Source organism: Ornithorhynchus anatinus, chromosome 2 (assembly GCF_004115215.2).
Source record: "Ornithorhynchus anatinus isolate Pmale09 chromosome 2, mOrnAna1.pri.v4, whole genome shotgun sequence".
NCBI classification, from domain to species: domain Eukaryota; kingdom Metazoa; phylum Chordata; class Mammalia; order Monotremata; family Ornithorhynchidae; genus Ornithorhynchus; species Ornithorhynchus anatinus.
Window position 1 is genome coordinate 1422289 of NC_041729.1, and position 26903 is coordinate 1449191.

Consider the following 26903-nt stretch of genomic DNA (forward strand, 5'->3'; position numbering starts at 1 on the left):
CCATTCCCCTGCCTCTGGGAGGGATCTTACCTATCTGATCCGCCCCCAGGGAAGCCTCTCTTACTCACGAAGTCACCCTCACCCCCAGCTGGAGCACCCTCCCCTTCCTACCCCACCTCCGTCTTTGTGGTACGGTCCTTCCTGCGAGCTGCCCTTAGTCCTTCCTGCTGCAGCTGCGGTGATGAGAACAGCCACTCACCGCCCTCTTCAAGAGGCTGGGAAGAGAGTGACCGATGCTTGGGAAGGACTTGGGGGTGGCCGAGAGGGGGGCGGTTCACGGGTAATAATAATAACGATATTAAGCATGTAGTACGTGCTGAGCACGATATTAAGCTCTGGGGTGGATACAAGCAAATCAGGTTGGACACAGTCCCTGTCCCATGTGGGGCTCACACTCTCAACCCTCATTTTCTAGATGAGATAACTGAGGCACAGAGAAGTGAAGTGACCTGCCCCAGGTCGCACAGCGAGACCGACTCCAGCCCTCGGGGTCCACACGGAATGGAGCGGGGCAATTTTTCCGGGTCGAGGCTGTTGTCAACCGGCCTGGTGTCTGACAAATGTCCGGCTCAGCTGTGGCGGAACTGACCATCTGGGATTGAGGGGGTGGGCTCTGCTCCACGCTGACGCTCCCTCCACCTCCCATCTCAGTTCGGCACCCTTGCTGGAGCAGAGAAGGATTTGAACCCTGTACTTCAGAGGAACCGAGCTGGCATCCGGGAAGCAGTACAGGGTAGTGGCTAGAGCACGGGCCTGGGAGTCAAAAGGTCGTGGTTTCTAAACCCAGCTCTGCCACTTGTCTGTTGTGTGACCTTGGGCAAGTCCCTTAACTTCTCTGGGCCTCAGATACCTCACCTGTAAAATGGGCATTGAGACTGTGAGCCCCAGGTGGGCCGGGGACTGTGTCCAACCCGATTTGCTTGTATCCACCCCAGCACTCAGTACAGTGTCTTAACATAACTTAACAGTGTCTTAAATGCTTAACATATACCATAATTATTATTAAGAAGGAGAGAAGTGGGTCAACCCCACAGCCCGGACGCCCTCCTTGTTCTCAGCGTCCAGTTCAGCTCCGGCCCCCACCCCCAGAATCACTCATAGATGATCGGAGAAAGTGGGGTGAGCGAGGCGGGGGTGTGGAGGGCGGTCCAAAAAGGCCGGGGAACTTCTACCACCTGGAGCGGGGAGGCTCGCCCTCGCATCCGTGCCCGGCTCGAGACGTGGCTGGGCACAGCAGCAGGACACTCTTCAGCCTAGGACCACGGAATGTTCCGGCGGCTGTCCGAGAAGAAGCTGAAGAGAGGCCAGCCCTTCCTGCGACTCATCCCTCCCATCCAGAGGACACGGGTGGCAGCTCTTGCTCCTCCTCTTCCTCCTCCTCCCGTTCCTTTTCCTCCTCCCCCTCCTCTCCTCTTCCCCGCCAAGCCCTTCCTCGGAGTCCTTTAGTAATGATGATGGTATTTGTTAAGCGCTTACTATGTGCCGGGCACTGTTCTAAGCCTGGGGTAGTGACACGGTAATCAGGTCGCCCCACGTGGGGTTCACAGTCTTAATCCCCATTTTACAGATGGAGTAACTGAAGCACAGAGAAGTGAAGTGACTTGCCCACGGTCACACTGCAGACAAGCGTCGGGGCCAGGATTAGAACCCACGTCCTCTGACTCCCAAGCCCGTGTTCTTGCCACTAGGCCGTGCTCGGAGAGTGGCCGGCCACCTCCCCTGCCTCCTGCTGCTCGAAGGCCTGGTGAGCACGCTCCAGATCCCTGACCACGTCCAGCAAGCGGGCAGCTACGACTTCAGCCTGGCTGGGAGGAGACCGGGCTTCTCCTGCAGGGAGAGACAATTATTATTACCATTATGGTATTTGTTAAATGCCTACTATGTGCCAAGCACTGTTCTAAGCATTGGAGTAGATACAAGATAATCAGGTTGTCCCATGTGGGGCTCACCGACTTCATCCCCATTTTATAGATGGAATAACTGAGGCACAGAGAAGTTAAGTGACTTGCTCAAGGTCATACGGCAGACAGGTGGCGGATCGGGATTAGAACCCACGTCCGAGATGGCGGGGGAGAGTGGTGAGGCGGAAGTCACCAGCCCTGGGGCAGACTGCCAAGCAGTTGGCAGGTAGGCAGAGAAGGCTTTGGACGGCAGGCGGGGAGGAGAAGGGCCAGGGTGGTAGGGGGGTACACATGCCCACCAGAGCGGGGATCAGAGTCCCAGAAATCCTCCTCTTACCCTCGTCGGCCCTCTGACTTTGTCCCTGTTCCTGCTCAACGTCGGAAACCTCGAGGTATTTCTTCCTGCAGGGGAGGGAAGAGAGGGTGACCGGCCGGGGGGGGTCATCACGGACGTCCCCTGCCTCGACGCCCCTACAGCCCACTCCAACACAGGGAGGGCTCTGGCCCCAGGCCGCCTCTCTGGTGGTGAGAGATGGCCGGGTCCGGCCTCATTCATTCATAATAATAATAATAGTATTTGTTAAGCGCTTACTATGTGCCAAGCACTGTTCTAAGCACTGGGGTAGATGCAAGGTAATCAGGTTGTTCCACATGGGGCTCATAGTCCTAATCCCCATTTTACAGATAATGATAATAGTAATGATGGTATTTGCTAAGCATTTACTATGTGCCAAGCACTGTTCTAAGCGCTGAGGTAGGTACAAAGTTATCAAGTTGTCCCACTTTGGACTCATAGTCTTAATCCCCATTTTACAGATGAGGAACTGAGGTACAGAGAAGTGAAGTGGCTTGCCCAAGATCACACAGCAGATAAGTGGCAGAGCTGGGATTAGAACCCACATCCACTGATTCCCAAGCCCGCTCTCTTGTTCTTTCCCAAGCGCTTAGTACAATCCTCTGCACACAGTAAGCACTTAATAAATATGATTGAATGAAGGAGGTGAGTGATTGAGTGAGAAGTAGCTTGGTTTAGTGTCAAGAGCATGAGATTGGGAGTTGGAGGATGTGGGTTCTAATCCAGCTCAGCCACTTATCTGCTGGGCGACCTTGAACAAGCCACTTAACTTCTTTGTGACTCAGTTACCTCATCTGTAAAATGGGGATTAAGACTGTGAGCCACATGTGGGATAACCTGATTGTCCTGTATCTACCCCAGGGCTTAGAATAGTGTTTGGCACATAGTAAGTGCTTAATGAATACCATTTTAAAAAAATAAACAGTGACAATCCCTGCCCATAATGAGCTCACAGTCTAGAGGCCGGGGAGACAGACATCAGTACAAATAAATAAAATTAGAGCTAGGGTACTCTCCGGCCTCATCTCCTCCAAGCCTGCTGCAGAGGGCTGGAGCTACGAGACAAGCCGGGGAGCTGGTGGCTGGGGGTCTCTCTGGTCAGGGGGCCTCCCCGCCGCCCCCCAAAGTGTGCCCACCTGAGCATTTCTCTCCCCAGCAGCAACTGCCGATACACCGTCTGAGCCTCGGCGTCGGGATCCAGCGGGTCACTCCAGTCCCCGAGGGTCACGGCCGAGTGCGTGCGGCTGCAGCCCTGGACTGTTTTCGAGAAGACGGGCCGCGGTCGGGGAGGAGGAGGAGGAGACGTTGAGCCCCCACCCCCGTCCCTCCACCTGACTCCAAAGTCCGCAACGCCTGGACACATGTGGCCTCCGGGCCAGGGCACCGGTGGGGCAGAAGGTGCAGCGTGGCCTTATGGCTAGAGCACGGGCCTGTCAGAAGGACCTGGGTTCTAATCCCAGCTCTGCCACTTGTCTGCTTGTGACCTTGAGCAAGTCATTTCACTTCTCTGGGCCTCAGTTCCCTAGCTGTGAAATGGGGATTAAGATTGCGAGCCCCATGCGGGACAGGGACTGTGTCCAACCTGATTACCCTGTATCCATGGCAGCACAAAGAACAGCGCCTGGCACATAGCAAATGCTTAACAAATACCGTTTTTGTAGCACGGCCAGGCGGGGCCCAACTGGGAGCGGGAACGGGGCGCTCACCCGTGCGGTCAGCCTGGAGACAGCAGGTCCAGCGGTGTCCGCGGAAGGCCCCGGGGTGGCAGGCGGGAAGCAGGCACTCGTTGGAGAGACTGGCTTTGCGGAGGGCCGACAGCCACTGGTTCAGCTCGTTCACATTCTGCGGATGGCGGATCCTCAGCCCCGAGGTGGGGGGAGGGGGCGGACCCGGGGTCTCAGTCCCACGGGCCTCAGAAACACCTAAAGGAGGATCTGGAGGCTTGCAGTCAGGACCCCCACGGTGGGTTTAGGGCACGGGCCCAGCCCGGGGACCCGGGAGATCGCGGATCCCAGCTTGGTTCCAGTCCCTCTTATACTCGGCTCAGCCCCCAGTCTCCCCGCTCTTCTCTCTCCCTGACATTCCCATCTCTCTCCTTCCTCCAGAGAAGCGGGGTGGCCTGGTGGATAGAGAGCCCGGGATCTGGGAGTAGAAGGACCTGGCTTCCCACCACCCTCTGCCCCCACCTTGGCCAGGTCTGCTGTGTGACCTTGGGTAAATCACTTCATTTCTCTGGGCCTCAGTTTCCTCATCTGGAAAAGGGCATTAAGACTGTGAACCCCATTTTGGAACATAGACCCATGTAGATATAAACCTGATTAGTTTATATCTATCCCAGTGCTTAAGACATAGTAAGCGCTTACAAATACTACTGCTAATAATAATCAATAATTATGGTATTAGTTAAGCACTTACTACTTTACAAGCACTGTTCTAAGCACTGGAGTAGATACAAGATAATCAGGTTGTCCCACGTGGGGCTCACAATTTTAATCCTCATTTTATTAATAATAATAATAATAATGATGATGGTATTTGTTAAGCACTTACTATGTGCCAAGCACTGTTCTAAATACAGGGTAGATACAAGGTATTCAGGTTGTCCCATGTGGGGCTCATAGTCTTAATCCCCATTTTACAGATGAGGTAACTGAGGCACAGAGAAGTTAAGTGGCTTGTTCAAGGTGACACAGCAGACGAGTATCGGAGCTGGGATTGGAACCAACGTCCTCTGGCTCCCAAACCCGTGCTCTTTCCACTAGGCCATGCTGCCTCCCCCATTGTTTAGCACATAGTAAGCGCTTACAAATACTATAAACAAATAGACCCTGGAAGATCATCTAGGGCCTCCAACACCAACAGCAGGCACCCTGAAGGTTAAGACCGAGAAGGACAGTGGTAAGACTCAAACTCGGCACTCCTGGGCTCCGAGCAAGAAGGGGTGGAGGGCGAGGCTGGGCGGGGAGCAGACCGCAGCTGCGTCTCCAGGGCAGGGTCAGCTGATTGGACTCTCTGCCCTCCCCGGCCGCCCCCCGGGGAGGGTCTCACCTTGCACTGCAGGTAGAGGGTCTTCAGCTGCCCCTCCCCATCCAGTGTGACGACCTGCATCGTATACGGCTGCTGGAAGGCGTTATCGTCCACGCGCTCCACCGCGCAGATCCGCCGCACCGGGATGGAGGAACGCACCTAGTAGTCGTGGTATTTGCTAAGCGCTTACCATGCGCCAGGCACTGTACTAAGCACTGGGGTGGATACAAGCAAATCGGGTTGGACACAGTCCCTGTCCCACATGGGGCTCACAGTCTTCATCCCGATTTAACAGAAGAGGTAACGGAGGCCCAGAGAAGTGAGGTGATTTGCCCAAGGCCACACAGCAGACAAGCCGCGGAGACAGGATTAGAACCCATGACCTCCTGACTCCCAGGCCCGGGCTCTATCCGCTCCGTCATGCTGCTTCTCCTGGCCGTACCTGCCCCAATCCTGCTCACGTCAAGGCCCGGGGCGACCCAGGGTCCGGGGTCGGGGAGGGGGCAGCCACTGACGCCCACAGCCGCTGTAGTGGCCCTGGACCCCAGACGGGGCGTCCCTGAACAGCCCGTGGCTTCCATCCCTTCGGCTGTGGGATGCTTTGAGCCGACGGGGAGGTGAGGCAGAGGAAGGGGTGGATAAGGGAAGCAGCATGGCACAGTGGATAGAGCATGGGCTGGAAGTCAGAAGGTCACGAGTTCTAATTCATTCAATCGTATTTACTGAGCGCTTACTGTAGGCAGAGCACCGTACTAAGAGCTTGGAAAGTACAATTCGGCAACAGATAAGAGACAACCCCTACCCAACAACAGGCTCACTAATCCCGGCTCTGCCTCTTGTCTGCTGCTGTGTGACCATGGGCCAGTCACTTCACTTCTCTGGGCCTCAGTTACCTCATCTCTAAAACGGGGATTGAAACTGTGAGCTCCACATGGGACAGGGACTGTGTCCAACCTGGTTTGCTTGTATCCACCGGAGCTATCACTACAGTGCCTGGCACAAAATAAGCACTTCACAAATACCAGTTAGTCTTATTATCAAGTGAGGGGGCACGCCGGGGAGGCGAGGGATTCCGGGGGCGGGGGTTCTTACCGTCCAGTCGGGAGATTTGGAGTAGGACAGAGCCTCTCCGCTGAGCCAGAAGTAGCGCTTCTTGAAAGTGAAGCGCGTGATGAGGCTGACGCCCTCGGCCTTGCGCTTGAATAGGTAGCCCTCCTTCAGGGTCACCGACGGGGGGACCAGCACCCGCGGCTGCACTTCTTCGCCTGTGCCGGAGCGGGACACCATCAGGCCCAGTTCATTCATTCATTCATTCAATAGTATTTATTGAGCGCTTACTATGTGCAGAGCACTGTACTAGGCGCTTGGGATGAACAAGTCGGCAACAGATAGAGACGGTCCCTGCCGTTTGATGGGCTTACGGTCTAATCGGGGGAGACGGACAGACGAGAACAATGGCAATAAACAGAGTCAAGGGGAAGAACATCTCGTAAAAACAATGGCCACTAAATAGAATCAAGGCGATGTACAATTCATTAACAAAATAAATAGGGTAATGGAAATATAGCCCTCTCTCTTCCCTTGGCAGGCCGGGCAGCCGGGAGCTCCCGAGCCTTCCTCCGGGGACCGGAGTTGGTGGGGAGGGCTGGCCTCAACCGTAAACTAGGGGTACGGCCCGTGCTGGGGTGAAGGGGCTTCCCCCCAGCTCTCTACCTGCCTTATACGGGTGCCCTGTGCATCCGGAGCCCCCAGCGCTGACCATCTCCCCACGCCCAGCCTGTCATTCATTCATTCACTCAATCGTATTTATTGAGCGCTTACTGTGAGCAGAGCGCTGTACTAAGCGCTTGGAATGGACAATTTGGCAACAGATAGAGACAATCCCTGTCCAACAACGGGCTCACAGTCTAAAAGGGGGAGACAGACAGCTGTCAAGATCCAACATAATAATAATTCTTATAATAATAATATAATATAATAATAATGGTATTTGTTAAGCGCTTACTGTGTGCCAGGCACTGAACTAAGCCCTGGAAGCACTGTACTAAGAGCTTACTATATGCCAAGCACCGTTCTAAGCTCTGGGGTAGATACAGGTTAATTGGGATGGACACAGTCCCTGCCCTACATGGGGTTCACACTCTTATTCCTCATTTTACAGACAAAGTAATTGAGGCCCAGATAAGTGAAGTGACTTGCGCAAGGTCACACAGCAGACAAGTGAGAGATTCGGGTTTAGAACCCAGGTCCTTCTGACTCCCAGGCCCGTGTTCTACCCACCAGGTCACGCTGCTTCTCCTACAAGGAGGGGGTGGGGGGCTCACAGGGAATTGGCGAAGGGGGACTGGGGCAGATTTCTCACGCCCCTCTCCGTGGAAAGGGCTGGGGTGGGATCAAAGCTTGGGGCTGAAGCCCGCTGTGGGCAGGGATTGTCTCTCTTTATTGCTGTATTGTACTTTCCAAGCGCTCAGTACAGTGCTCGGCACACTATCAGCACTCAGAAAATATGAATGAATGAATTCATGAATGAATAAGCATAGCTCAGTGGAAAGAGCACGGGCTTGGGAGTCAGAGGTCACGGGTTCAAATCCCAGCTCAGCCGCTTGTCATCTGCGCGACTTTGGGCAAGTCACTTAACTTCTCTGTGCCTCAGTTCCCTCATCTGTAAAATGGGGATTAAGAGTGTGAGCCCCACGTGGGACAACCTGATCACCTTGTATCCTCCCCAGCGCTTAGAACAGTGCTTTGCACATAGTAAGCGCTTAACAGATGGCATTATTATTATTATTATTATTATTTAAAGGACCGTGAGACCCTGCCCAACCCCCGCAACTGGGGGAGAGTGCCAGGCGTGACCAGTCGGGGCAGGGTCCGGCCTCGGGCTGGGGATCAGCTGGGTCTGGACCACCCCCTTCCCTCCCCTCGCCGCCCAGACGAGGCTCCGGCCAGGGGGCCTTGTCTGGCTGCGGCCCCCGAAGCTCACCACTCTCCGGGTCCACGTCCACCAGCTGGTCCAGGAAGTCTTTCACCTGTGCGGTGCCTCGGAGGAGGGTCGGGTGCAGAGGGGTCATCCACTGCTCCTTGCCGGCGCCCAGCTGCTGGCCCATATTCCCGATGCTCTGTACAGCCTGGGGGAGGGAGGGGAGAGGCCCGGATAGGCCCAGAGGGGAGGGTAATGGGGGGCGGTGGGGCAGAGCGGTGGAGAGGGAAGAGTCGGGGGAGAGAGGACTCGGAGTCGTCAAGTCGTAAGGGTCCAGGGAGGAGATGAGAAGCTCCAGGGTCACAGGGGATGTGGCTGGAGGGGCTGAGAATGGGAGAGGTTGATGGGGAGGGGAGGATGGGAATGGCCCGGGAGAGGTCACTGGTCATTGGAGGTCATGGCCGGGGCCGGGGGGAGACAAAAGACAGGGCCAGGCTCCTGGCAGAGGAGATATTTTTTTGTTGTTGTTGGGGGCGGGTTCCCAGCTTCCTGGGAAGTCAGGCCTTGTCCGAAGGAAGCCCCCTGCCGTCCCCGGCTGACCCCACCCAGGGCTCCGACCCCCTATGCGCGGGACACCTTGGCGAGGAGAAGCAAGGAGCGGCCGGTCTGGGGGTCTGCGTGCTGGTCGCGGAGGTTGAAGAGCTTCGGGGTCAGGATGGCCGGAGCGAAGAAGCGGAGGAAGAGGAAGCCGCTGACCGCCACGTACTTGACGTCCTGCGTTTGAGGGTGGCCGAACGACAGGATCTATCTCTCCGTGCTTCGGCGGGGCCGCACCGAACCTTCCCGTCCCTCCCTCCAACCCCAAAGCCCCCGCCCCCAACGGCTCCCCGAGGCCTCCCTCTCTGGGCCCAGGGCTGGGTCTGGGTTCGAGGCCTGTGGGTCCGTCCGGCAGCCTCTGCGCTGCTGGGCCGAGGGGGCTGAGGGGTTACTTCAGGGGTCAGGTTAATGGATCCAGTCCTTGGGGTCCATCAGCGAAGCTAGGGGACAGGGACGGGGAGGCGGAGGACCAGAAGATGACTGTGAGCTCCATGTGGAACAGGAACTGTGTCCAACCCTATTTGCTTGTATCTACCTTAGTTCTTAGTACCCTGCCTGGCACATAGTAGATGCTTCTTAATAATAATAATGGTATTTGTTAAGTGCTTACTACGTGCCAAGCACTGTTCTAAGCACTGAGGTGGATACAAGGAAATCAGATTGGACACAGTCCTTGTCCCACCTGGGGTTCACAGTCTTCATCCCCATTTTACAGATAAGGTAACTGAGGCCCAGAGAAGTGAAGTGACCGGCCCAAGATCACACAGCAGACAAGTGGCAGAGTCAGGATTAGAACCCATGACCTTCTGACTCCCAGACCTGTGCTCTAGCCACTACACCATGCTGCTTCTCTAACAGGTACCACAGTTATTTATTATTATTATTATTGTTATTAAGAAGCCTCACTAAGCCCCCGGAGTTGCTCTCTGGAGTTTCCTGCTCAACCCGGCCCTCTGTGTTGCTGAGGAGCGGCAGCGCCGGCCCACCTCGTGCTCTGGCTCCGGGAATTGGTCCTGCACCCTCTGGTACAGGTGTTTGAAGGCGGCGCGCATGACGGGGGGACAGAGGCCGGTTGAGCCTACGATGGCTTCCAGAGTCTCTTGCAGGTAGCCCGTTAGCAGCTCCAGACTGCTCGCCCGCACGTGCTCCTCGGACTGGGAGCCTTTGAAGGAGATTCTCCTGCGGAGCCAACCCGGTGTCACAAGCCTCTACCCCCGTCCCCCTCTTCGCCCCCCAGCCCGGTGCTCTAAATCCAAATCCCACCCAGGGGAGGCCCGAGACTGCGGGGAGGAGAAGGGAGGCCGATCTTCCTCCCTCCTCGGCATCCTTGGAAGCAGTTGCCTAGCAACCAGCAGAATGATGACCCTTAGCAGGACGGTCCCTTTGGGTGATGGGATCTCAGTTGGGCTGTAGCTGTCCCCCGCGCCCCCTCCCCCCCTTAGGGGGTGATGAGGGGATCTGTTTCCGGTGCGGAAGCTGGGGGCCATGCTGGGCGGCTTATATTTATCAGCTCCTCCTCCAGCCCTCTGCCTCACCAGGGGCCAGGATTCAGACTCCCCACTATGCAGTCTCCATCATGGACCTCTCTCCCTCCCCATTCATTCATTTATTCATTCAATTGTATTTATTGAGCGCTTACTGTGTGCAGAGCACCGTATTAAGCGCTCCCCAGAACCCCCCTTCCCTCATCCTCCCCTCCCACTTTGTCACTTTCATTCCTCCTTCCCAGCGGGGGAAACTCTCAGCTCCATGTGGGCTGGGCGGGTGATGGGGAGGGGATGGGAGAGGGTCTCTGCTCCAGAGAAGGGCTCCCCCCTCAGTGTCCAGAAGTGGCGGGGCGTGGGGCCTGAGGGAAGCGGGGATTACTGCCTCTGACTTCCACATCTCCAATCAATTAATCCATGGTAGAATTTCCCAGAGAGGGGAGAGGAACCCTCCCCTACCGCCCACTGGGCCTCCTCAGACCGTCTCCCTCTCTCCTCCTCCTCCCTCTCCTCCTCCTCGGGCATTCCCCAGCGCAACCCCCAGGCCCCTGACCCATGCGCTTCCCGAGCTCCTCTTGCTCCATCAGTTTCCAGCCAGGAGCTGAGCACCCCGTTTCCCCCAACCATCCCCAATCCATCCGCTCCCACAAACTCCTTCTGATGCCTCCCCAAGCTTTCCATTTGGGAAGACCATTTTGATTGGAGTTAGTTTAGGATGCATGTGGGTCTGAGTGTGCCTGTTTCATTATGCATCTGTGGTTGGGCGTGTCCCTGTGTTGGAGTGAGAATCTCTGTGATTAGGTGAGCCTGTGCCTGTACTTATGTTGGAGTGTGTGTGTGTGTGTGTGTGTGTGTGTGTATGCGCTTGCATTTGTATTTGCATCTGCCTGCAGGTATCTATGTATGTCTGGGTGCATGTGACGAAGTTGGTCTCCAAGTGTGTCTGTGTCTGCTGTAGGTGTGCTTGCCTGTACGTGTGTGTGTGTATGTGAATGTGTTTGCGTGATGGGCACTAACTAATCTCCCAAACTCAATTCCAGCCCAGGTGGCAAATCTGGGCTGCCTATGACAGGGTGTAAGTGCCCACGCCTGGGCTGAGTCTTTCCCACACAACCCAGCGGCTGGAGAGGGTGGGGGGCAGGGAGGGAGTCAATCATCTCAGACTTTGGGCTCTGACCGCCGCCTCCCCGGGCCGCAGACAGGCCCCTCACCCCCACCCGTAAGCCCCCTCGCCTCGTGCGGGTCAGTTCCATCTTGCAGGGGTCCAGCTCGATGTATTTCTTCTCCTCGAAGATGCGGGTGACGATGGGCTTGAGGACGGCGTGCAGGTAAGGCATCCCCACCACCTATGGCAGAGGTGACCCCGGGAGAGCAGCAGGGGTAATCCCGGAAAGCAAAAGCAACAGGGATGACCCCAGGGAGTGGGCAGAAAGTCACCTCACACAAGCACCCACACCCTGCCATAAGCACACACACACACACACACACACACACACACGCAGAGAGAATGAACTCTCTGGACCTTCAGTCCCCTAGTTGAGGACTGGTCCAACGTCCAGTGGGGACTGGGGCTCCCCCAAGGCTACAGCTTCCGGGGAGGTGGAGAAGACCCCAGCTTCTTCCCCAGCACCTGGCTGAGAGTGGGGAAGGGAGGGGAGGGATTAAAGTCCCCAGGGTCTCCCACGCCTCCACCCACACTGACCTTCATGAACTGCTCCATGGCTTTGGAGGCGAGGGAGTTGGAGCGGAAGAGCGTGTTGGGGTCAGCTGTGTGGGAAGCAGGCAGAGTCGGTCCGGAGCAGGGAAGCCCAGTGGGAAGATCCCTGCCGTGGATGCTGACGGCCCCCACACCCTCCTCAGTCGATCCAGTTTTTGCTTATAGGTTTTACTTACAGTATTGAGGGCCAGGGAGACAGGGCCAGGCCAGCTCAGAGCTGGCCTGCTGTGGTGAGAGAGACCAGCACTCAGAGCTGCTGCCTCTGCCCTTCTGTGCCCTCTTTGGGCCAGAGAAGCCCCAGGGAGGCCATTGAGGAAGTCAGGTCCTGGGCACACCAGTGCAAGCAGTGACCTGAGCTCTGGCCGGGCCCGGGGAAGGCTATAGTGCTGGGGAAAACTGTTTTCCTCTCTGACTCCCAGGGATCTGGGGGGGGAGACCTGGGGGAGAGTGGTAGGAGGAGGCACAGGACAGAGACGGAGGGGGGATCGGAGCCCAGAGAAGGATGGTCAAGGGGAGACGATCGGGAACACAGAACTGTGCCCTAAGAGCTAGATGCCAGGAGACATCGGGACTACAGAGTCCCCAAATAGCCCAGAGGCCAAGGGGTCGGGGGACCCCTCACCCCCAGAGTTTGGCCACCCAGCTCTCCTCCTGGTTGGAGTGAAGGTCACTGGGGCCTCCCTGAGGGGTCGCCCCTGGTCCTGGGCCCACTGGAGGCAGCACGGGGCCAGCTGGGCCGAAGGGACCAGGGAGGCAGTCATTTCTGCTGGCCTCCCCCACTCCCCCAAACTGTATCCTCGGGGTGGGAGGCCGAGTGGGGGCTGGGAGCAGGCAGGGAGAGGCTAGCAGGAGTGGTGGAAGTCACTCACTGGTGCGGGTGACTTCCCGCAGGTTGAGGTGGTCAAGGAGGGGGACGGCCAGGCCCCGGCCCAGGAAGATCTTCACCAGGTTCGTGGCCACGTCCTGGAGGTTGGTGGCCACATCCTGAAGGCTGTCCGGAGAGCTGACTTCCTCCAGCATCGTCAGTGGTGTCGGAGCCCCCTCCTGTGGCCACAAGTAAGGGGGAGGGGGGAGAGGTGGAGGGGTGGGAGAGGGGATGGAGCGGGTAGTGACTCTAACCCCTCAACGCCACTCCGCTGCCTCTCCCTCTCCCCAGTTACCCCAAACTACCAGCTTTCTTTCAGATTGCACCAGCCCCCCAACTCACAGTCTGGAGTCCCATCTCCTGCCTCCTTGATCCCCTTGTATTCTCCATGGTGGGGCTTCTCCTGGGGGACAGTGTGGGGGCTAGGGGAGAAGCCTCCCCAGGGCCAGGGTCAGGCACTGTTAAATTTCCTTCCAGCCAAAGAGACTATGGAGCCCGAGTGGGGTGAGCAGAGGGGCGGGGAGGGTGGGGAAAGAGTCTGGAGGCAGGAAAACCACACCTGCGAAGTCCACCCAGGGAGCAGGAACATGGCTGGGGTCCTGGGCTGAGTGGAGTGTGGCTAGGGAGGGCGAAGGGGTCAGGGCTCATGGTGGAGGGGTCAGACGTCATGGTGGAGGGGCAGAGAGGAGCAGTTTGGGGCAGAGAGATACTTAGGATGGAAAGATGGAGGTTTGGGCAGAGGAGGCAGATGCTGGGGTAGAGGGGTCGGGGGGTCAGAGGTTGGAGGAGGGGACTCACCTCTGCAGAACCCAGGATGGATTCCGCCAGCAGGTCCAGCAGGGGCTGGTAGCACACAGAGGGCAGCACTCGGTCCTCCACCAGCTTCACTTTCAGCCTCAGGGCCCCCAGCCGACCTCTGCCCGGAGAGCCACCCCGAGGGGTGGGTAAAGGAGACTCCACGGGTTCCCGCAGGTGGTCCACACAGGTGTGAAGCAAGAACCTCCCTGGGCCGGGCAGCCAGACCTCCCCATCCCCACCCATATCTGTCATTTAACTTCTCTGAGCTTCAGTTACCTCATCTATAAAATGAGGATTAAGACTGTGAGCCCCATGGGGGGCACGGACTGTGTCCAATATGATTAGCTCTTACCTACCTCAAGGGCTTAGGACAGTGCCTGGTTCATAGTAAGCGCATAACAAATACCATTAAAAAATGGATCTTAGAGTCTAGAGGGGCAGATAGACATTAAAATAAGTGAAGGATATGTACATAAGTGCTGTGGGACTGAGGGTGAGGTGAACATCGAGTGCTTAAGGAGTACGAATCCATCTGCATAGACAACACAGTAGGGAGAGGGTAGGGGAACTCCACCCCACCCCTCACCCCCACGCTGACTCCTCCTCCCACACGCACCCTCGCCCATTCATTCAGTCGAATTTATTGAGCGCTTACTGTACTAAGCGCTTGGAAGGGTACAATATAACAATAAACAGGCACATTCCCTGCCCACAGTGCCTATTCCCAGTGTCCCTCCCAAATCTCCCACCATCTCCGCTGGTGGACTGGGGAACCAGTTTATTTACCCTGCATCCTCCTCAGGCCTAGGGAAAGGCAGCAGGCGGAACCAGCCATTGGGGGGTGAGTGCTGCAGCACTTCTGGGGTGAACTCCACCTGGTGCGGGACAGGAGGACAGGAGGCAGGATAGGAGAGGGGTCAGTAATTCGGGGAAGGGTTACAGGGAGGGACTAGGAAAGAACAGGGAGGGGCTGAGGGATCCAGGGGTAAAAGTTCAGGGGCTAGTCAGTCAGTCAATCATATTTTTTTTTGTAATTGTTAAGCACTTTCTATCACTGTTCTAAACACTGGGGTAGATACTGGGCAATGAAGTTGTCCCACGTAAGGCTCACAGTCTTAATCCCCATTTTACAGATGAGGTAACTGAGGCACAGAGAAATTAAGCGACTTGCCCACGGTCACACAGCTGACAAGTGGCGGAGCTGGGATTCAAACTCGTGACCTCTGACTCCCAAGGCCGTGCTCTTTCCACTGAGCCACGCTGCTTCTCAACAGATATGTACATATATCCTGTGGGGCTGGGAGGGAGGATGAATAAAGGGAGCAAGTTTGGGTAATTCAGAAGATAAGGGGGTTAAAATCCAGGCTTCACTACTCCACTGCTGTGTGACCTCGGGCAAGACACTTCACTTCTCTGGGCCTCAGTTACCCCATCTGTACAATGGAGATGGAGACTGTGAGCCCCATGTGAGACAGGGACTGCATCCAACCCGATTTGCCTGTAACCACCCCAGCACTTAGAACAGTGCCTGGCACATAGTAAGTGCCTAATAAATACCACAATTATTACTTTTATTGTTAAAAGAGGGAGGTGGGGGAAGGGGGGCAGCAGGGGTGGGCCCTCTGCTCTGCCTCGACAAGGGAAGGGGGTCTTACCTGCCCCAAGAAGTCATTCCTTCCTACTAGATCCCAGTCCCAGACCTCCAAGCGCAGATGAGCCCCCACAGCCTCCTCACCCCACAGCTCCAGCTCCAGTACCTCATCCCAGTGTGGGAACCGGGTCTTCTTAATGACCTGTGGGGAGAGGGTGGGCAGTGAGGGAGGGGAGGGAAAGGTGGGAGCTGGGGAAAGAAGGGGCCAGACCGCCCCTTCCAACCTGGCAGAGCGAGGCTTGCAATCGATCGTATTTCTTGAGCGCTTACTGTGTACTAAGCGTTTGGGAGAAGACAGTACCACAGAATCAGTAGACACATTGCCTGCCCTTAAGGAGTTTATGATCTAGGGTGGGAGACAGACACTAATATAAATAAATGCATTATGGATATGTACGTAAGTGCTGTGGGGCTCAAGGAGGGGTATGTAGAAGGTATAAATCCAAGAGCAAGGGTGACACAGAAGGGTGTAGAAGAGGAAATGGGGCCCCATTTCTCCTTGATGGCTGCGTTGTCTTGTCTTATGATGACTAGTGGTTTCCGACCCATATCGACTCCACGGACACATCTCTCCCAGAAAGCCCCACCTCCATCTACAATAGTGCTGGTAGCGAAGGCATTTAATTGCACTAAGTGAAAGGCTCTGTCCCAAGTGTGGAGACCCAGGTCCCCACCCTGCCCTTGCCTGTCAGTGGGGAGAGCGGGAGGGAGGGGTCTCATCTCTCAAGCTGCCTTGGGTCCTTGAGCCCCACCTTGGCAGGGACAAGGCCGAGACTTGAACTAGGCAGATTGAGGCCTCCCCAGCGGAAATCCAAGACCCAAGGATAACTGAAGTGGCACCTAAACCCTCCCCACTGCTGCCCCCAACTCACAGCTGTCTCCACACTCTGATTGCCATAGAACAGGCGGGCGAATGGGTCTGAGGTGCCAGAGATGTCCCTGGGAGCCAGGTCTCTGGAAAGAGAGAGACAGAGAGAGAGACCTAGTAAAAATGGTGATATCTGTTAAGAACATCCTATGTGCTCAGCACTGTGCTAAGCTGCTGGGGTAGATTCAAGATAATCAGGTCAGACACAGTCCCTGTCGTACATGGGACTTACAGTGGGAGGGAGAAGAGGGGTCTTATCCCCATTTTAAAGCTGAGGAAACTGAGGCACAGGAAAGTTAAGTGACTTGCCCAGGGTCACACAGCAGGTAAGTGGAGAAGCTGGGATTAGAACCCAGGTCCTCTGACCCGCAGGCTTGCGCCCTTGGTATTAAGCCACGAGGGGTGGGACAAATTGCCTGGGCAGCCCAGGTCCGGGACATGAGGGGGGATGCCCATGAAGGGGCTTGGCAGGGGAAGGTCCACCCTGACCGGCTGACTGAGGCTGACCCCGAGCAGGTCAGAACTGATTGGTAGCGGTCCACCTGGTAGGGAGGTGGAGGGATTTCCACCTCTAGGGAAGGGTCCCAAGAGGGGCATCAGAATTACAGAAGCCAAATGATGCACCTTCTACCTCCTCCTCCTCTTTCCCTACCCCAAGATGAAGCTCCTTGTTGTCATGGCGACCCATAGCCTGAACAACTTGGTCCAAGTCTCCTTCCTCCCTCTTCTTCCCGATCTCTCCCTCCATCCCTCCCTCTCTCGCTCTTAGTGAAATACAGACCAGTCCCTCGCCAAGACCGCCTGCTCCTTCACTTCCCATTCATCCATTGCGGGGGGGGGGGGGGGGGGGGGGGGGCGGTCTCTCCAGGAAAACAATTACAGAACTGGTGTGGGTGAAGAGGCTGCATGGCTTCAGTCGCTTCCCCCAACGGGGGTCTCACCAGCCACGGATCCTCTGCTCCCCTCATTCCTGCGGTCCCACTCCCTCTCCTCGCTCCCATCCCCCCACTTTTTTTATTAAGTGACCCCCTTTTGTTTCCTAGGAGCCAGAACCGGTTGCTAAGATACACTGCGTGCCTTCCCCGCAGGCCGTTATCCGACACATCCTGGGTTTGGGGAGGGGGCGGGAGTGGGGGTGGGGATGGAGCCACAGTCATCGGCCCCTCCAGCTGGAAGCCCAGGAAGCTGGAAACAGGGACCCTCCTGGGGGTCTAGCTTGGCAAGGTGTGGAGAGGAGAAGCAGCGTGGTTTAGTGGAAAGAGCATGGGCTTGGGAGTCAGAGGACGTGGGTTCTAATCGTGGCTCTGCCACTGTCTGATCTGTGACCTTGGACAAGCCACTTAACTTCTCTGTGCCTGAGCGACCTCAACTGGAAAATGGGGATTAAAACTATGAACCCCATGTGGGACAACTTGATTGTCCTGTATCTACCCCTGTACTTAGAAGAGTGCTTGGCACATAGTAAATGCTTAGCAAATACCATAAAAAGGTAAAAAGGGGTCCCACCTCTCGAGCCCCCTCGGATCTCAGCGGCCTGGGATGGTGGACCTCGGGGTGGAGGAGCGGGGGCAGGAGTGAGACCCCAGCCGAGCCCCCCGAGGCTGCTCTATCCCTCGACCCCATGGGAGCAGGACATTTCCTCAGGCCTGGACTCTTGGCTCTGTGTCCCGCTTCACTTCCCCGCCCAGGCTAGGCCCCTGCCACTCTCTCAGTCTCAGTTTCCCCACTGACCAACCATTGGCCGTCACGGAGCGGCAGGGGAGCCGGTGCCAGGGCGGAGGAGAGGGAGGAGATGGGGGAGCTGAAGGGTGGGCGGGTAGACCCGTGTGTGACTCGTCCCTCAAAGGTGAGCCCCGGGAGGGCAAGGGAGACAGGGTGCGGGGAGAAGAAAGGGGGCAGGGGAGTCAGACTGTAGACCCAGAGAGGTCCTAGGATGAGCTTCGGATTCTGCACTGGCCCCTAGAGAAGCGGGGTGGTTTAGTGGATAAAGCACGGGCCTGCGAGTCAGAAGGACCTGGGTTCTAATCCTAACTCTGCCACGTCTGCTGTACAAATGAATGAATGAATGAATGAAGGTGTGACCTTGGGAAAGTCACTTCACTTCTCTGGACCTCAGTTACCTCATCTGGAAAATGGGGAGGAAGACCGGGAGCCCCATGTGGGGCAGGGACAAAGTCCAACCTGATTAGCTTGTATCTACCCCAGTGCCTAGAACAGTGCTTGGCAAATAGGAAGTGCTGCACAAGTACCATAATTACTGTTATTATTACTTCTCCTCTCCCACCAGCCCCCTTCCCCAGGGAAAATCCCTGGAAGAGGAGTCGAGGTGCCCACGGGGGGAGGGGGGCCGAGGAGGTAACTCTCCAGGCCTCGGGGGACCTCCGGATGGCATGGCCGGTGAGGGGTGGGGGATGTCCAGGTCCGGCCTTCAGGACACGGTGGCGGGAAGCGGGGGCAGAGCCCGGCCATGACCACGACGGCTTGGTGGGAGCAGGGGTGGTGTGTGGGGGTTTCAGATGTAGCCCCGATGACGTACTTGGTAGGCAGGGGGAGGAATGGGGAGGAAAGGCAGCTCCCGCCTGGTTGGCGTGGCGAGGGAGGGCCGGAGAGGGACCCCAGACCTGGCCTCGATGACGTGGCACCGCAGCTTCTTCCCCTGAGGTTCCTCCAGCAGATGCACGGCCAGGTGGATCTCCCCCTGCACCTCCTCGTCCGGGTCCACCCGACTCAGGTTAATCCAGCCTTCGACCCCTGACAACGGGCAATCCATCAGTGGTGGTATTGATTGAGCGCTACCGTTTGTAGAGCACTGTAATAAGCGCTAGCGAGAATATCATTTGAACCCTTATCGACCTCTACTTCAGGCTCACAGCACTTATATACATATCCGTAATGTATTTATTTATACTCAAGCCTGTCTTCCCCTTTAGACTATAAACTCATTGTGGGCAGGAAACGTGGCTACCATCTCTGTTACATTGTACTCTCCCAAGCGCTTAAAACAGTGCACTGCGCAAAGTAAACGATGGCCTAATGGGTAGAGCACGGGCCTGGGAGTTAGAAAGTCATGGGTTCTAATCCCCCCTCTCCCACTTGCCTGCTGTGTGACCTTGGACAAGTCACTTCACTTCTCTGTGCCTCAGTTACCTCATCTCAAAAATGGGGATTGAGACTGTTAACCCGGCGTGGAACAGGGACTGGGTCCAACCTGACTCATTTGTATTCGCCCCAGCTTTTAGTACAGTGCCTGACACATAGTAAGCGCTTAACAAATAACACAATTATTAAATACGATTGATTGATTATAATACAGGACAGTTGGTAGACACGGTCCCTGCCTACAACGAGCTTTTAGTCTAGAGGGATAAATTAGGGATATGTACGTAAGTGCTGTGGGGTTGAGGAAGGGATGAACAACTGAATGAAAAGGTGCCAACCCAAGTGAAAGGGCGACGCAGAAGGGAGCGGGAAAGGGCACACCGGACCCGCCCCTGCCACTTCAGGATGGCACTAGGAAACCCTGCCCGCCGGAGAGGCCGACCTAAGATGAAAAACCGACCCCCAGCCTGGCACAGCTGTAGAATCCACCCCAGGCCACCCCTCAGGGCCCCTGCCGGGCTCACCGCCCACCTCGGGGGTCCGCCGCGATGGCCTCCTTGCTCAGCGAGATCTTGCCAATGATGTCATCGTGGCTGGCAAAGCAAGGGGCAGGGGAAGATGTGGGGCTGGGGTCAGCACCACCCTGGGGGGGGGGGGTTCAGGCCTGTGGTCCACTGCCATTGCCCCAGCTCCTGGCTGGTCCTTTCTTGACGTGCCCCCTCTGGCCACAGGCTCATAGGGGAGTAAATGAGGTCTGGGGTTAGGATTAGGGGAAGGGGCGGGGGGGGGGGGGCTCAGGGAGAGGGGCTGCCCCTCCAGTGACCCCCGGGGAGGAGGGTGAGCCGGAGGAGACCCAGGAAAGCCAGGGGCCGAGGGGTCCCAGGACACCGATCCGGGGTGAGGGGTCAGGAAAGGGGCAGGAGGAAAACAAGGTCCAGCCCTGAAGTTACCCTCCCCCTTCTACCCTTCCTCCACGGCCCAGCCTCTCACCCCTTCTCCCCTCCTCCCAGGCCCAGCCCCCCAGACCCACCCGATGGTGTCTTCGTCCAGCACGTAGAAGGCCAGGTGGTGGAAGCCGAGGGGCAGGTGCAGTGTGAACTCCTCCCCCCAGAACGGATTCAGACTCCTCCACACCGTTGCAGTCCTGGGAGGTGAAAGGGGGGAGGGAAGATGGGGGCAAGAGGGGGAAAATGGGGGAAGGGGTCAGAGGAGGGAGAGGAGGGCAGGAAGGAGTTGGAAGGTGTTGATGGCGGTCAGAAGGGAGAAATAAAGGCCGGGGGGGTTGGAGACGGGGTGAGGGGTTGGAGGGTGGGAGCCGGGGAGAACGAAGGGGGGAAAATGGGGGTCGGAGGGTGCAGATCGAGGCCGGAAGGGGTTGGAGAGGGGATGGGGGAAGATAGGGAAGATTAGGGAGGGGGGCATAATAAGAGCATCCCGCCAGGCCCGTGAGGAAATGTGGGTCTCAAACGTCCTCTCCCCTGGATCTTTGCCCCTTCCCCCCGATCCGACTCACCAATTGCTTCTAATACCTGCCGCCGGGGATCGACTCCCCACCCAGGGGTGTTAACTGTCCCCTTCCCCACGCCCAGAGCTCAGGGGCCGGGGGGCGGGAGAGAGACATTCTGCGGAGTCATTTTCCAGGGACCTGCGCTTTTTGACTGCTTTATTGCTGTATTGTACTCTCCAAGCACTTAGTACAGTTCTCTGTACACAGTAAGCACGAGATGCAGCTTGGCATAGTGGCAAGAGACTCAGAGGACCTGGGTTCTAATCCCGGCTCCACCCCATGTCAGTTGTGTGACTTTGGGCAAGTCACTTCACATCTCTGTGCCTCAGTTCCCTCATCTGTAAAATGGGGATTAAGACTGTGAGCCCCATGTGGGGCAACCTGATTACCTTGTATCTACCCCAGGGCTTAGAACGGTGCTTGGCACATAGTAAGCGCTTAACAAATACCATCATTATTATTAGTATTAAGCGCTCAATAAATATGATTGAATGAATGAATGAATTCGCTGTCCCCGGCTCCCCCGCTCCCAGGCCCCAGGACGCGGTTTCCAGGATTCCAGAAGACCCCCCCTACTCTTCCTCACCCCCCACCTGGCCATCCCCCTTCCCGGGCCACCCCTCCGCCCCCCTACCTGGCCACAACTTCGTTGTCCACCTTGATGAGGCAGTAAGGGTCGCTGCTGCCAGAGCTGGGAAGGGTCATTGGGGAAGGGGAAGCAGGAAGGAAGCAGATGAAGAAGGATCAGCGTCGCCCCTGACCTCTGGAGAGACTCTCCCATCCCCCCGCTGCCCCCTCCTCCCCTTCCACCCGCCCCAGCATTGGCAGGGGGCATCAGCCAGGCCTGCCGGGTGCTGCGGGTGGGGATCATCGATAAGAGTAAGAGTTCAGCCTCCCTCAGCTCCCTCAGATGCGGGGGAAGGGCGACATCCTGGGAAAGCCAGAGGCTCCGGGGGAAGGGGCGCCGGAAGCCCACCTCGTCATTTGAAGCCACAATTAAGCTACAGGAGAACCCAGGAGTCCCAAACCAGTGGTTCAGCCATGCACTAAGAGAGGAGCACTGTATTAAGCCCTTGGGAGACAATAAACAGACATATTCCTTGCCCACAATGAACTTTTCCCTTCCCGACCCCCTCTCTGACCAACAGGACCCAGCGGTCGTTACCCCACAACTCTGTACCAACTCTGTACCTCGCATCTGAGGGAGCTGAGGGAGGCTAAACTCCTGATCTCACTGATGACCCCCGCCCACAGCACCCCACAAGCCTGGCCCATCCGCTCCCTCCCCCACAAGACACCAGAGAAGCAACATGGTCTAGTTGCAAGAGCCGGGACTTAGAAGTCAAAGAATGTGGGTTCTAATCCCGGCTCTGACACTGTCTGTTGTGTGACCCTGGGTAAGTCACTTCACTTCTCTCGGCCTTAGTAACCTCATCTATAAAATGGGGATTAAGATTGTCCCTCGTGGGACAACCTGATTACCTGGTATCTACCCCAGGGCTTAGAACAGTGCTTGAGACAAAGTAAGCACTGAACAAATACCAGAATTATTAATTATTATTACCCCATTTTCCAGGCTTCTCCCGCTTCTCCAGCTCCACTACCCTGCTGCTTGCCCCAGTCGGGCAAGGAGAAGGACTTTCCCTTCCTCCGGTGGCTCGGCTGCCCCGTTGTTTGCTGCAAAGGCCTTAGCCATGAAAGAAGACTACAAACTGTAAACTTGTTGAGGGCAGGGAATGTGTCTGTTTATTGCTATATTGTCCTCTCCCAAGTGCTTAGTACAGTACTTTGCACACAGTAAGTCCTCAATACATACGATTGAATGAGTGAATGAATAAGAAAAAGTTTGCTTCTTTGGGGCACTAGAAAAGAAGGAATTTGAGGGCCTCCGAGCTCTGATCCAGGCCTGACTGCATAAATCCCCCACCCCAGACCCTGATTCTACTCCACCCCTGGCCCTAATCCACCAGCCCCTCGGTCTGACCAGGAAAGACCGGGTCCCTGCCCGCATCGGGTACCAGAGTGTCCATGCAGTCACCCGGGGAAAGTGTGGACTCAGCGGGACGTGACCTCCATAGGGGCTCATACGGCCTTTACCGTGGCGTGACCACCCCTCTTGGGCCTCACCCCTGCTGCTGGGAAAGAAGGTTGTGCCTCCCACCCCTGCACCGTACTCCTGACTGTCCCTCTGCCCACCCTGGGGTCATATCCCTGCCCTTTCTACCACTCTCCCACCCCTACCCCCACTAGGCCTACCTTCTACCTCAGGCCTGGAACGCCCTCCCTCCTTAAATCCCCCAGACAATGACTCTCCTCTTCAGAACCTTACTGAAGGTCCAACTCCTCCAAGAGGCCTTCCCAGACTAAGCCTTCCCAGACTAAGCCCCACTTTTCCTCCTCTCCCACTCCCTTCTGCGTCACCCTGCCTTGCTCCCTTTGCTCTTCCCTCCTCTCCCCATCCCACATCACTTATGTATATATCTGTTAATTTATTTATTTACATTGATGTCTGTTCATTTGTATTGATGTCTGTCTCCCCTCCTCGAGACTGTGAGATCATTGTGGACAGGGTTTGTCGCTCTTTATTGCTTTATTGCTCTGTACTGTACTTTTCAAAGTGCTTAATACGGTGCTCCGTACATAGTAAGCGCTCAATAGGATTGGATGAGTGAATGATTGAAGCCATGCTCCTGCCCTCCCCTCCACTCTCACCCCCCACCCCTACCCTCCGGGGTCATTCATTCATTCAATCGTATTTATTGAGCACTTACTATGTGCAGAGCACTGTACTAAGCCCTTGGAATGTACAACTCGGCAACAGATAGAGACAATCCTGTCCAACAATGGGCTCACAGTCTAAAATGCTCCTGCCCTGCCCTGCAACCCCTTCAGCCACCCTCGGAGTGGCATGAGACTGTGGGCTTCCATCCCTCCCGGCCCTCTCCGACCATCAACCTCCCTCATCCCCAGCCCCGAGGGGTGCAGCAAGTCTCTCTGGAGATGCCTCTCTGGGAGGATACAGAGAGGAGGAGAACTAAGTGGCTTGCCCATTTCACAGCTGTGAAAACTGAGGCAGAGAAGGGGGCAGGATGCCACATCATTCATTCAAGCCACTTGTCTGCTCTGTGACCTTGGGTCGCTTAAATTCTCTGGGCCTCAGTCACCTCATCTGTAAAATGGGGATGGAGCCCCACGTGGGACAACCTAATTGCCTTGTATATACCCCAGGGCTTAGACCAGTGCTTGGCACATAAGCGCTTAACAAAAAACATAATAATAATAATAATCCTGGTGTTTGTTAAGCGCTTACTATGTGCAAAGCACTGTTCTAAGCGCTGGGGGATACAAGGTGATCAGGTTGTACCATGCGGGGCTCACGATCTTCATCCCCATTTTACAGATGAGGGAACTGAGGCACAGAGAAGTGAAGTGACTTGTCCAAAGTCACACAGCTGACAAGTGGAAGAGCCGGGATTCGAACCCATGACCTCTGACTCCCAAGCCCGGGCTCTTTCCGCTGAACCACGCTACTTCCCAATAATAATTATTATTCTTCATTTGTATTTACTGAGCGCTTACTTTGTGCAGAGCACTGTACTAAGTGCTTAGCACTGTACTAAGGTTTCCAAGTGACCGGAGTGGATGATCTCTTCCACACCGGCCCTTGGCCCCTATTCGGGGAGGGAATCAACATGGCCTAATGGATAGAACATGGGCGTGGAAGTCAGAAGGACCTGGGTTCTGCGCCTGGCTCTGTCATTTGACTGTTGTGTGACCTCGGGCAAGTCACTTCACTTCTCTGGGCCTCAGTTCCCTCAAATGTAAAATGGAGATGGTGACTGTGAGCCTCACGTGAGACAGGAACTGTGTCCAACCTGATTTGCTTAGTATAGTGCCTGGCACATAGCAATTAACAAATACAATAATAATTATTATTATCATTATTATTGTTATCCAACGGGCGGAAGGCGCCTGTGGGGGCCGGAAGAGGGGCGACCGGGCCCGGAGGAGGGGTCCCACCCTCTCCGCCCGGTTCCCTGCGAAAAGGGGAGGAAGAAGGCGACGAGAGGGACGAGAGGGACAGACGCCTCCCGGCTGGTGCTAGGTCGGGGGGTCCGGAGGGGGTGGTGATGGAGCAATGCAGAGTTTCCGCATGGAGTTCGGCCAGTGAGACCACCTCCTCACCAAGCAAGGCTGGGAAATCCGGACAGCGACCTGTCGCCCCAGAAGGGCCATGTGAGCACTGAGCCAGAGTCTCTGCCTCAGTTTCCCTCCCTACACCAGGCCGGAAATTCCGGGCAGGAGAAGAGTTTCTGTTGGTCTGTTGACCAGACCCTCCCTGGCTCCCCGGAGGGCCCCGTGGGAGGGCTGGGCGCTGGATTGAGCCTCAGTTTCCCCGACTGCAGGAACGCGAGTTCTGACCCAAGCCGGCGAGGTGGCCGGAGCTCCGCCCGAGGCAGACGCGAACACACACACACACACACACACACACACACACACACACACACACACACACACACTCACACACTCCTCCCGTTCGCTTCGGGCTTGCCCCTTCCCCGACCTCCCTCTCCGGCAGCCCCCAGGATCCCTCGGCTGGAGAATGGGTATTGGGGGACTGTGCGCTGGGTCAGAGTTTAGAGAGGGACGGATTGTTGTAGTGTCCTTTCCCAAGCGCTTAGCACGGTGCTCTGCACCCGGTAGGCGCTCAATAAATTCGATTGACTGACTGACTTTCCAGTCTCTCCCTTCCAGCTCCGGCTCCGAGCCCAGGGCCCTCGGGCCACCTCCCCGTCTCCAAATCCAAGCCAGTTTTTAGCTCACCAATCTCGACCCACCTGCGGAGACCCTTCGCTCCAACCCCACCTTCGAGCCTCAAGGACTTTTGTTGGGGGGGGAAGGGAGAGCAAAGACGTCTCCTGCCTGACACCGGGGTCCCCCGATCGCCCCTCGGTAGCCCCTTCCCCTCCACGTCTCCGGGAAGGGACCGTTGTGGGCAGGGATTGTCTCTTTTTAATGCTGTACTGTAGTTTCCAAGCGCTTAGTGCAGTGCTCTGCACACAGTAAGCGCTCAATAAATACAATTGAATGAATGAATGAATGAATGAAGGTCCCCCAGCCCCGGGTGCTGACCCCAACCCTCTCACCCCCGCTGGTCAAACTGGAGAAGTAGCCTGGCGAAGTGGGTAGAGCACGGACTTGGGAGTCGGAAGATCATGGGTTCTAATCCCGGCTCTGCCATTTATTTGCTGTGGGACGTCGGTCAAGTCACTTCACTTCTCTGGGCCTCAGTTAGTTAGTTACCTCATCTAAAAAATGGGGATCGAGACCGCGAGCCCCACCTGGGACAGGGACTGTGTCCAACCCGACTTGCTTGTATCTACCCCAGCGCTTAGTACAGTGACTTGCGCCTAGTAAGGGCTTAACAAATATCGTAATAATGATTATTATCATTATTATTCCTCGCAAGGAAGTCCCCGAGAACGGCAGCTTCTGTTCAGGCCGTCCCCTCCCTCCCCAGGCCCCCGAAGGATGGGGTTGGGGGCTGCGAGGAAGAGGAGCTGCAGGGAAGGAGGGGAAGGGAAAGGTGGGAAGGGGAGAGGGGAGAGGGGAATCACTTACACGTCTTTGGAGGGCAGGTCTCTCCCCTCCACCACGCGGAAGCTAAGAGAAGTATTCCGGGACATGCCGACCCCTAACTCTCCGACGGGGGCGGGGGGTCCCGAGTGGGCTGGGGGTCGGCCACGGAGGGCGGGAGGGAGAAGGGGGCGAGGAGGGGAGTCAGGACCTCGCCCGGAGCTGTCCCTGCTGCATGTCTCGGGGGCTGGGGCCCTGCGGGGTCCCAGCAGAGCTGAGCGGAGAAGGGGATCCCCTCCTGCTCCAGGGGAGGGGAGAGACCGGGGGACCCCTGGACAGCTGCTCCAGCAGAGAGGACCGGGATACAGGTGGCCCCGGGAGAGGGGAAGGGGGAGCCGCAGCCGGGGGAGAAGAGAGAGGATCCCGGGGAGAAGGGGGAAAAGGGGAAGCTGGAGTCGGGGGTGAAGAAAGAGGATCCCGGGGAGAAGGGGAAGCTGGAGCCGGGGGAGAAGAGACCAGATCCCGGGGAGAAGGGAG

At 56.5% G+C, this 26903-nt stretch overlaps 1 protein-coding gene across 1 annotated transcript; it reads right to left on the bottom strand.

Annotated features, from left to right (window-relative positions):
• Positions 1-1674: 1674 nt before the first annotated feature.
• On the bottom strand, positions 1675-26903 carry RASAL1 (RAS protein activator like 1). The gene is made up of 21 exons (XM_029050299.2): positions 26412-26903; positions 21424-21480; positions 20313-20426; positions 19814-19875; positions 18805-18934; positions 16188-16269; positions 15320-15457; positions 14451-14539; positions 13665-13782; positions 12871-13045; positions 11987-12051; positions 11518-11630; positions 9787-9979; positions 8840-8977; positions 8267-8411; positions 6376-6548; positions 5305-5442; positions 3963-4098; positions 3393-3513; positions 2239-2303; positions 1675-1827 (listed from the first exon to the last, which is right to left on the bottom strand). Exons 1-21 carry the CDS (start codon positions 26474-26476, stop codon positions 1685-1687), a joined length of 2460 nt encoding a protein of 819 aa, XP_028906132.1. The 5' UTR covers positions 26477-26903; the 3' UTR covers positions 1675-1684.

What these genes read in the sequence shown, in the direction of transcription:
- RASAL1 (XM_029050299.2), bottom strand. Translation starts at nt 26,476, where the DNA reads ATGTCCCGGAATACTTCTCTTAGCTTCCGCGTGGTGGAGGGGAGAGAC. An exon ending in ATCAGAGTGTGGAGACAGCT is followed by an intron (nt 15,458 to 16,187) that starts GTGAGTTGGGGG and finishes CTCTCCCCACAG; the next exon opens with GTCATTAAGAAGACCCGGTT. An exon ending in GCGGGAAGTCACCCGCACCA is followed by an intron (nt 12,052 to 12,870) that starts GTGAGTGACTTC and finishes CTTCCCACACAG; the next exon opens with CTGACCCCAACACGCTCTTC.